The sequence below is a fragment of the Penaeus vannamei genome, chromosome 30 (genome assembly GCF_042767895.1).
Source record: "Penaeus vannamei isolate JL-2024 chromosome 30, ASM4276789v1, whole genome shotgun sequence".
Taxonomy (NCBI): Eukaryota; Metazoa; Arthropoda; class Malacostraca; order Decapoda; family Penaeidae; genus Penaeus; species Penaeus vannamei.
The window spans coordinates 6,859,671-6,872,170 of record NC_091578.1 but is presented as its reverse complement, the minus strand read 5'-3'; the positions used below and the strand labels follow the sequence as shown (position 1 = coordinate 6,872,170).

General features: G+C 43.9%; 1 protein-coding gene across 2 annotated transcripts in view; it reads left to right on the top strand.

Moving 5' to 3' along the window:
- Window positions 1-7,336, top strand: part of LOC113827378 (mucin-5AC) — a 16,029-nt gene extending 8,693 nt beyond the window's left edge. For both annotated transcript variants that reach the window (XM_070142880.1, XM_070142879.1), the window contains exons 3-4: window positions 1-207; window positions 1,175-7,336. The exon at window positions 1-207 is cut by the window's left edge and continues 1,638 nt beyond it. In XM_070142880.1, coding sequence (XP_069998981.1) covers window positions 1-207; window positions 1,175-5,199 — 4,232 coding nt within the window. In that variant the 3' untranslated portion in view covers window positions 5,200-7,336. The remainder of the gene's footprint in view (window positions 208-1,174) is intronic.
- Window positions 7,337-12,500: the final 5,164 nt, after the last annotated feature.

The window sequence follows — 12,500 nt, the reverse complement described above, 5'->3', positions numbered from 1 at the left end:
GTAAATCATTAAGTGGACAGTGTAAAAAGGAGGGTAAATGTACAAGCAAAGTGTTAACCCCCAGCAAGAAGTGCAAAGCTGGTAAGGTATGCTGCTTAATCCGCACCTGTCGCGACCGAGGAGGGAAGTGTAAGAAGGAAGGAAAGTGCAACGGTAGAATCGTCAAGGTGAAGAAGCCATGCAAGGAACCCAAAGTCTGCTGTCTAGGTAAGTGAAAGGAAATTGCGTAAAGCACAGACACACAATAATATATTTACGTGGCCGTAAACCTACATGCACTTGATATCTTTACTGCATTGGTATCGCTATAATCATAATAAAATGAGTTCAGTGATGATAATAATAGCCATATTGACATTTTTAAGAGTTATGGTAATGACAGGAAGACAAGGGAGAAAAAGAAAAAAAGCCGTAATGTGACATAAAACCAATGACACTAATGACACTATCCAAAACACTAACCAGACGACATTAATAACTGCGTCATAACAAGCAATAAGGATATTGACATAAATGTGCAATACATTAAACAAGCAATTTGCTTCACTAACCTGTATTCGTATTAATAATCAGAATGGCAGTGATAATAATCATAATGCATCGTTTCTAATTAAAGCATTGATAATGCTAACATAATGGTAATGAACACGATTCAGATACAAATAGACAGGTAAACCATGATCATTCTTACCTTTTGACACTATGAAGAAGCAATAATGCCGATAATAATGATTATCATGATAGTAATAATGATAATAATGATTATCATTATCATTGTTATTATGACAATAATAAGAAATGCAAAGGTAATAATATAATAATGGTTGGTACAAATAATTATATTTATGATACAGTGATAATGATAACTATGATAATGACTGATGGTTGTTATTATAATGATGATGATAATAGTAATAACGATGTTCATGATAATGATAAGGATGAAAATGTTACTGATGAAAACAACGATAAAGTTATTAACATTTATATTGAAAAGATTATGACAAAAGGAAAATCAAGATATCAGCAAAAGTAATTATTATTGTCCCATAGAGGTTAAAAGATTTTTTCTCTCTCCCTCCGTTTCTTTTTACGTTGGGAACACTAATCGAACTAATTGTTGTTTGCATCTAATCTCAATAGATATTAACGATTTTCTGTTTTCGATCACCAGAGAAAAACGGCCTAGAAACCACGACAGAACCAGGACCACAAACGACCGCTGGTCCGGGACCGCAAACGACCGCTGGTCCGGGACCGCAAACAACCGCTGGTCCAGGACCGCAAACGTCAGCTGGTCCGGGACCGCAAACGACCGTTGGTCCGGGACCGCAAACGTCAGCTGGTCCGGGACCGCAAACGACCGCTGGTCCGGGACCGCAAACGTCAGCTGGTCCGGGACCGCAAACGACCGCTGGTCCGGGACCGCAAACAACCGCTGGTCCGGGACCGCAAACGTCCGCTGGTCCGGGACCGCAAACGACCGCTGGTCCGGGACCGCAAACGTCAGCTGGTCCGGGACCGCAAACGACCGCTGGTCCGGGACCGCAAACGACCGCTGGTCCGGGACCGCAAACGACCGCTGGTCCGGGACCGCAAACAACCGCTGGTCCAGGACCGCAAACGACCGCTGGTCCGGGACCGCAAACGTCCGCTGGTCCGGGACCGCAAACGACCGCTGGTCCGGGACCGCAAACGACCGCTGGTCCGGGACCGCAAACGACCGCTGGTCCGGGACCGCAAACGACCGCTGGTCCGGGACCGCAAACCACCGCTGGTCCGGGACCGCAAACGTCAGCTGGTCCGGGACCGCAAACGACCGCTGGTCCGGGACCGCAAACGACCGCTGGTCCGGGATCGCAAACCACCGCTGGTCCGGGACCGCAAACCACCGCTGGTCCGGGACCGCAAACCACCGCTGGTCCTGGATCGCAAACGACCGCTGGTCCTGGACCGCAAACGTCAGCTGGTCCGGGACCGCAAACCACCGCTGGTCCGGGACCGGAAACCACCGCTGGTCCGGGACCGGAAACCACCGCTGGTCCGGGACCGCAAACCACCGCTGGTCCGGGACCGCAAACAACCGCTGGTCCGGGACCGCAAACAACCGCTGGTCCGGGACCGGAAACCACCGCTGGTCCGGGACCGCAAACGACCGCTGGTCCGGGACCGCAAACAACCGCTGGCCCGGGACCGCAAACGACCGCTGGTCCGGGACCGCAAACGACTGCTGGCCCGGGACCGCAAACGACCGCTGGTCCGGGACCGCAAACGACCGCTGGTCCGGGACCGCAAACGACCGCTGGTCCGGGACCGGAAACCACCGCTGGTCCGGGACCGGAAACCACCGCTGGTCCTGGGCCGCAAACCACCGCTGGTCCGGGACCGCAAACCACCGCTGGTCCGGGACCGCAAACGACCGCTGGTCCGGGACCGGAAACCACCGCTGGTCCGGGACCGGAAACCACCGCTGGTCCGGGGCCGCAAACCACCGCTGGTCCGGGACCGCAAACAACCGCTGGTCCGGGACCGCAAACGACCGCTGGTCCGGGACCGGAAACCACCGCTGGTCCGGGGCCGCAAACAACCGCTGGTCCGGGACCGCAAACAACCGCTGGCCCGGGACTGCAAACGACTGCTAGTTCAGGAACGGAAACAACTGCTGGTCCGGGACCACAAAGTACTCCTGGATCGCAATCAACTGCCACAACACTTGATGATAATAAAATAGGCACAGACACAACCACTGCCACTACAACTGATTCAACCACTGCCACTACGACAGGCACAACCACTGCCATTACAACAGATTCAACAACTGCCACTACAATAGGCACAACCACTGCCCCTACAATAGATACAACCACTGCCACTACAACAGATGCAACCACTGCCACTACAGCAGACTCAACCACTGCCATTACAACAAGCACAACCACTGCCACTACAACAGATTCAACCACTACCACTACAACAGGTACAACCACTGCCACTACAACAGGCACAACCACTGCCACTACAACAGATTCAACCACTGCCACTACAACGGATACAACCACTGCCACTACAACAGATACAACCACTGCCACTACAACAGGCACAACTACTGCCACTACAACAGATTTAACCACTGCCAGTACAACAGGTACAACCACTGCCACTACAATAGATACAACCACTGCCACTACAACAGATGCAACCATTGCCACTACAACAGGCACAACCACTGCCACTACAACAGACTCAACAACTGCCACTACAATAGACACAACCACTGCCACTACAACAGATGTAACCACTGCCACTACAACAGATACAGGAACTGCCACTACAACAGATACAACCACTGCAACTACAACAGGCACAACCACTGCAACTACAACAGACACAACCACTGCCACTACAACAGATACAACAACTGCCACTACAACAGATACTACAACTGCCCCTACAACAGATACAACAACTGCCACTACAACAGATTCAACCACTGCCACTACAACAGACACAACTACTGCCACTACAACAGGCACAACCACTGCCACTACAACAGACACAACCACTGCTACTACAACAGATACAACCACTGCCACTACAACAGGCACAACCACTGCCACTACAACAGGCACAAGTACTGCCACTACAACAGATACAACCACTGCCACTACAACAGGCACAACCACTGCTACTACAACAGGCACAACCACTGCCACTACAACAGATTCAACCACTGCCACTACAACTGACACAACCACTGCCACTACAACAGATACAACCACTGCCACTACAACAGGCACAACCACTGCCACTACAACTGATACAACCACTGCTACTACAACAGATTCATCCACTGCCACTACAACAGACACAACCACTGCCACTACAACAGATACAACCACTGCCACTACAACAGGCACAACCACTGCCACTACAACAGGCACAACCACTGCCACTACAACAGATACAACCACTGCCACTACAACAGGCACAACCACTGCCACTACAACAGATACAACCACTGCCACTACAACAGATTCAACCACTGCCACTACAACAGACACAACCACTGCCACTACAACAGGTACAACCACTGCCACTACAACAGGCACAACCACTGCCAGTACAACAGATTTAACCACTGCCACTACAACAGGCACAACCACTGCCACTACAACAGATACAACCACTGCCACTACAACAGATACAACCACTGCCACTACAACAGATACAACCACTGCCACTACAACAGGCACAACCACTGCCTCTACAACAGATACAACCACTGCCACTACAACAGAAACAACCACTGCCACCACAACAGATACAACCACTGCCACTACAACTGATACAACCACTGCTACTACAACAGATACAACCACTGCTACTACAACGGATACAACCACTGCCACTACAACAGATACAACCACTGCCACTACAACGGATACAACCACTGCCACTACAACGGATACAACCACTGCTACTACAACAGATACAACCACTGCCACTACGACGGATACAACCACTGCCACTACAACAGATACAACCACTGCCACTACAACAGATACAACCACTGCCACTACAACGGATACAACCACTGCCACTACAACGGATACAACCACTGCCACTACAACAGATACAACCACTGCCACTACAACGGATACAACAACTGCCACTACAACAGATACAACCACTGCCACTACAACAGATACAACCACTGCCACTACAACAGATACAACCACTGCCACTACAACGGATACAACCACTGCCACTACAACAGATACAACCACTGCCACTACAACAGATACAACCACTGCCACTACAACGGATACAACCACTGCCACTACAACGGATACAACCACTGCCACTACAACAGATACAACCACTGCCACTACAACAGATACAACCACTGCCACTACAACAGATACAACCACTGCTACTACAACAGATACAACCACTGCCACTACAACGGATACAACAACTGCCACTACAACAGATACAACCACTGCCACTACAACGGATACAACTGCCACTACAACAGATACAACCACTGCCACTACAACAGATACAACCACTGCCACTACAACAGATACAACCACTGCCACTACAACAGATACAACCACTGCCACTACAACGGATACAACCACTGCCACTTCAACAGATACAACTACTGCCACGACATCAGCTACAACTAGTGGTTAATCAGCAACTTTCATTACAATTCCCGCAAGCACTGTTGAAATTATTACAAGAACACCAACTACAGCTACAAACTTTACAAATCTAAGCCTGATCCTCGTAAAATGGATTCTACAACATGCAATTTTACCACAACTGATACTTACATCGCAGCCTCAACACCTCACTTTCTCCAACTCATCAACTAACCTGATTTCGCTCAAGTTTATTCCAGTGCAAATGACTTCACTACGAATTAGTCCACAGTATATACAAACGAATCTACAACAGTTGAACTACCTACAGTTTATTCCACTGATCAAACTACAGCTGATTACACTACATTTCATTTCTAAATAACTAAATCGGGTGATGCTTATTCCACTACAGCCGAGTCTAGCAGTTCCCGAAAGCTGGATCCCCTGGAACCGATTTCGCAACACACGAATCAACTGATTCTTATCAAACTAGAGCTTAAAAAAAAAAAAAAAAAAAATCACTGAAGGTGACTCCACAGCATCTTATACTTTTAAAACATAATCAACTTCCGCTGAATCATTCATTCCACTACAATAGATTACACTATTCCATGTGATTCCACCATAACTGAATATAGCACCGCTGATTCTTCTACAACTCATTCTGCTACAGTTGATTCTACAATAACTGATTCCACCGCAGGTGATTTCACTATAACCTATTCTACTACAATCGCTTCCATAATGCATATTATTCTACTACAAACGATTCACTACCAAGGATTATCTTACAACGGATACAAGTGATTTCCCCCAAATTTACTATAAATGATCATGCTCCCTGTTCCAGCACATCCAGCTCCCCATTAACCTAATTCCACAACATGCGCCACTCTTATAACAGCCCTTACCGGTGGCACTTCAGCTAGACCTACGGCTATAACTACAATCATTGTAACTGCCTATTCTACAGTTGCTATCATTCCATCTATCGGTGTTACATCGTCTGCCTCGACCGCATTACTTCTTCGGTACAAACTGACACCAAAAACTTCAATAGGTTCCTCTGCCTTCCCGGCATCCTCACTTGTCAGGAAGGGTAATGTCTACAAGCTATATGTTCCTGTCTCCATTTGTGTGATCATGAAAATTGTGGAGTATAAATAGGACGACTGTAAGACGCTGTGAGAAGTAGCAACATGCAGCTGGAAAACCTTTTCCTCTAGAACTGAAGAATGGCCCAGCCAGGGTCAACGGCCTCACAGTCGAGCTTGTCGACTGGATCGCAGAGTTGAAAACGAGATAGAACGGGAAACTGAAACCGAAAATATGCATATATACGTTTATATTTGTTTACCCTTATTTACATATATTTCTGTATATATCATACATATGGATATAGGCAGATAATATGCATATTGTATAAATATACCTCAACAATATACATATATATACATATTCATATTATACATATCTATCTTTTTATCTATGTATAACACACATCTACCCATCTACCCTCTCTCTCTCTCTCTCTCTCTCTCTCTCTCTCTCTCTCTCTCTCTCTCTCTCTCCACACACACACACACACACACACACACACACACACACACACACACACACACACACACACACACACACACACACATATATATATATATATATATATATATATATATATATATATAATGCATCATACCATACCATCTTAACGACTTCCAAGACCATGAAATGTAATGTAGTCATTCACTAATCTTTTTGTTTGCCTAAAGGCTTCAAACAATTTAGCTTAACTCATTACTAGATTTACTATTGCTTACACAATAGTCTGTGCATCTTATCATAAAAGCATGTAAATTGTACACTTGTCTCATACGAATCTGTTGGAAAACTAAACGCGTTGCGTTGCTACTTGAGTCTATATGGGTTTATGTGATATAAAACATCCCTTATTATAATCTCTGATGAACGCATGTCTGCGGAATAATTACGGTAATCCGAACAGGTAGCGAGGGTGTTAGAACATATGGATAATTTCTATATTACATTCTTATTGAAAGTATCAATACAAAGTGAGGTATGGCATATTTTGGCAAGTAGATTTTGTATTGGTTAAGAATTATACGATTACTTATTCATGAAGTATTATCTGTATTAAATATGTATCAAATAAAAAAATAGATTTAGTATGTGTTGTTATACCCCCAACAAAATACACTACTTATAAAGACAATGATCGAAAAAAAATAAAAAATAAAAATAATAATAGTTTCTTAATTACTTTCCTTGCTTGATCCATCATAAATTCCCTATGGATTAAGAAATAAACGAATCAGCGGGCAGATGAGACAGAGGCAGGAGGGAATCTGAGATGCAGAATGTTTAAGATCTGGATGGATTTCGTCCTGAGGTAAGGCGACGCTCCCTGTCGAGACCCTGAGGGCAGAGGATTATCTTGCACAGGTTATCTCTTGAAATTGTGAGCACCCGTTTGAGTCTCATTTTTACTCAGTCTTTCCTTGTGTTTCATGAAACTGAAAGACAGCAAGGTATCCGCGTCCCTGCAGACTGAATATGGCGGATTCATAGCGGGGGCGAAGCTACGCCACACACGCGATGCGCGCGATGCGAAGCGACGCGGCTTTCAATCGCCTCGGTGTGTTTTCAGGGATTGGTTACGAAGCCACTCGTGATATGCTTGCTACGCCGCTCGCATGGCTTGATCAGTCGCCGAGTCGATGATTTTTCAGAGTAGCCACCAAGTTCACTAATGACTTTGCAAATTTCTTCGTTCATGTTATATACTCTCAGATATACAGACTAGTATACTTTTCCCATACGCGATATTTTACTTGTAATTGCAATTCTCCGCTTCTTTCCACGCTTATCAATACAGTATGCCCCCGCCTTTAAAGAAAGACGACATGACTGGGTACATCATGCTTTTTTTAACGTTAAGAGTTGGATTTGGCGTTACCAAAGAGGCCCTAATTCTGTATAAATAAGGACAGTATTGGAAACCTTGTTTATGCCCCACGAGAACAGTATGTGAGAGAATGAAAAGCAGGCTAATAAAAGATTGAAGAAAGAGGAAATGCGATCAGTATAGTTTGAATCAAATTTTCTCTTTACTATATATACATGTGTGCGTATTATACATACATACATATATAAGTGTGTGTGTGTGTGTGTACGCGCGCGCATTATACAGATGTACATACACACACACACATATATATATACATATATGTGTGTGTTGTGTATATGTGTATGTATGGGTATGCATGCACATATACATATATATATATATATATATATATATATATATATATATATATATATATATATATATATATATATATGTGTGTGTACATATGCGTGTGTACATATGTATATATACATATTTTCTATATACTTTTACACACATACTCATATACTCATATATACATATGCACACACACACACACACACACACACACACACACACACATATATATATATTTATATATAAACACACATATACATGAGTGTATGTATGTGTATGTTTGCACGGCACGAGGGCAACCAGACGACTGACTCTCACTGACAGTTGCCCGGCGCACTCGCCCCTTCAAGCCCGAAACGGCCCTTTCGACATTTTAGGGCTGCTGTACATCTGTAAATTGGTAGTTCATACATGCACTGCACACAGGGCATATACCACAGGGTATATACGGGCAACATAATACGTGACACAATTAACCTATAGGCCTACAGTCACATAACATTACATCCCTCCCTGATCTCCAAGATCACAACACAATCTAAGAGGCTGGCGCCGCAGACGATCACTTCTACGGAGGTCGAGTTCTTGCTCTTTTGCCAACCCTGGCTCCTCCTGCTGTCCAGTCTTACATGGTTGTTGTGCTGCTATGTCGGCCTCCAGTAATGGGCCATCGTTATCTCCATCAGGGACTGGTTGGTCGTAGTCGTCCTGTAACAAGATGTATATGCGACGTTCCACATTTCTCACATGTCGAGGAACATCTTCCACCTCCACTATCTGCGGAGAGTTGACCTTGGTTACAACACCGTGCTGAAGTGCAGTGCTCTCTGCGTTTCCTCAACCATACAGCATCTGCCGGTACATAATCCTCATCTCCACAAGTGCTAGGTGGAATGGCATCCTCTTCTCGTCGCTCCTGGTCCTGTCGTACACAGTCCCAACTCTCGTACTTGAATACACCACTTACAGGAGTCTTGGTCACTGCAGTCTCTTCGCAAGGTGTGACGTTGTACCGGCGAACAGCTTCGGCGATAGAACATGGTTTCTGTGCAGTAATCATCTTCACCGGACGATGATTCTGTTCCACAAGGACATTACCGGTCGGTGCATATGCCGCCCTAAAACGTAGTGACACAGCCTATCGTGTGCAAGTGCAATAAATTGCCTGCCACAAAAGGTGTCATCATCTCTGAGTAACTTGACAGGTGCACCTCGCTTCAGGCACGTTCAGCGATCAATGCTGCTATCTCATGGGAGCTGGATCAATGGAGTGACACACATCACACTCCTTAACAACCTCCTGTGCATCTTACCTAACATCGGTAAGAACCTACACACCAATAAGATACATGAAGCCAAATGCTAGCTTGTTTCAATACCATTATGTGCTCATCGACCAGAGTAACCTCTACTACTGAGAGTTGGAGTCTGCTGGAGATGGATATGGCTACTCTCTGAAGATGGTGACCATCACTGCAGCATGACCAGTAATAGGTGTAGCTACCTACACTAATCCTGCTGCTGCCAGATCTTCTCACCTCCGAGAGAGCAGCCGCCTCAACTCACAGCCTCCCCAGTTCTCTCGACAGTAGTGGCAACCAATCATCCTGACACAAAGAACGGACGTTCCAAGTCCACCCTGACTTCCCACCTGAGGTTTATCCTTGGGCAGGCACTCCAGGTGGACACCACCTCTGCCACCCCTGCTGACTCTGCCCATATAAAGGGGGGCAGCAACAAAGTCCATAGGTTTCCCTTGAGCTTTGGCCCATAAACTTCATTCTTGGTTAGCGACTGCCAGAGTGCAGCTGGGACGAGAAGCTCTAGTTTCCATCATGCGCCACAGCAGTCACCCTCCCAGTGGGGCCCACAGCCCACCTCACTTGCTGGGCAGGAGGGGCATTTCCCCTCCTCCCAGCATTTCCATTTATATTGTACAATGCCAAAGGGATTTATCTGGGGGAAGAGGACCGGTAAGGCCCACCTCCCCCGAGCCTCCCATTAATTAGGGTCAGGAGTTGGTAAAAAGCAAATTCAAATTCAAACACTTTATTCCATTAATTACAATGGGTCTTGTATTTACATATAAAGTGTTTATACAGTATAATAAGATGCTATGAACATAGATATTATACAATGCTTGTGGAACAAAATTACACATAACACTAGTATCATATGTGATTGAAATATCATTCTCGTGTTCGTGTTTGTATGACAGTAATTCTTGTTTCTGTGGGTATTTTATTTTTTATGTGATTTAAATATATCAGAGTGCCCATTACTTTTCTGTAGATGTGGTCAATGTGTGTCTCAAATGTTATGTATCTGTTTATATATATTCCAAGATTTTTTACTGTTGTGTTGGCTATGCAGCAACCCTGGAATTCTATAACTGTATCTGTGGGTAGTTTTACAATGTTCTGACGGCTGCCAATGAAAATACATTGTTTTTTTTTGTGGATTTAGCTTCAGGCCATTAATTTCAGAGTATTGTTTTACTTCTGTTAGGGATTGTTTAGCCTTTTCTATCAAATTTAAATTGTTAACAGAAACGTGTCCACACGTCAGTGGGCCTTGACCCTGTACCTCTGAAGCTTCCTGCTGCTCTGACATCCCCCACAGTTTAGCCAGTTTCCATGGGTGGTCACGAGGAGGCACTGCAAAAGGCTCGATGATGATGACAATGCTATGAACTGGCAGGGGAGGTTTATGCAGAGCTGCTCCCTTTTTCGCACAAGGCTAGCCAGTGGTGGCAGCTGAAATCGAGAAAGCATGAAAGCACTTAAATGTAATGTGGCATCCCCATTGCATCAGCTGTGGAGGCGCGCGTCGCTATGCTATTGCAAAAAACTTGGAAACAGCCCAATTGCCGTTTGACAATACATCCAAACGGGCATCCAGGCTTTCTACTTCATTTTCAGTGCCGAATAATCTTCAAGATAGGTGAAATTCTATTAAAGTTGTTTACGCTTTATAAGGATCAATTAGGAACCTTTCTTCCACATATAAATGACAGTAAAAATTTACGAAACGGCTAAATTAACATTTCACACTAAATCAGAAGGGTTCTCCAAGTTTCCCTTATCATTCCCGATGCAGAATCATCTTCATTAAGTGTAAAATTGCAGCACTGATGTATACATCTCATGCGAACTATTTAAAGTGAGTCCTTATGCCCATGGTAAACCACCAAAGACACATTGCCAATCGTTAGTTAATCTATTTTTTTTCCACATTTTTTTTTACAATTTTCTATTAGAAAAATACAAATGGCATCGTGCGTCTTTACGGACAAAACAATCCTAAAAAAAATATGGATGTCACGTCATAGTTAGACATATCGTTATAATATAGCTAAGATTCATTGCAGTACTTACCGTATGGTATTATTACAATCAACTGCCATCAAAGGATCTGTTACAATATAAATGTTTGCTTTAATTAACAGCGGTAACTTTGTTTTGTGGCAAAACAGAATTCATAAACAGCAAAGAATCAAAGACCTTGCTTATATAACAATAATTACAGTTATAAGGGATTTCAGATATTACCAAAGAATCTAATATTATGCTTCCTAGATTTGATAGTAAGAGGCACACCTGTCTGTGGAATTCCAACGATTTCGTTGATTGATATTTCCTTTTTTTTAAATAAGATATTTCAGTTAAGTAAATAGCCGTGTCACTGATAATTTTGTTATTTATTTATTTATTCTATTCTATTTTATTATTATTATTATTTTACATTTAACCATCAATAGTATGCTGCAGATGCAACAGAATGTTAAGTTTCAGTAAATACTGACATTCAGACATATTACTCACACTGCTATAATTGCTTCCTCCTTCAGCTTCTCTTGTCGCATTTATAACACTAATTTCTAATAGAAATGGACCTTGTGGATATTGTCTGATGTCATGCCGATACTGCCAGCCACTCTGCAACAGTATTTTACATTGTTTTATATTTTACATTTCTGCACCAAGTAATTGTGATATGTTTGATTTATTCTTCCAACAATGAAATGGTGATCTAATATTTGATAAAGTATATGTAATTTGTAGTCCTAACCGGTAATGATATTA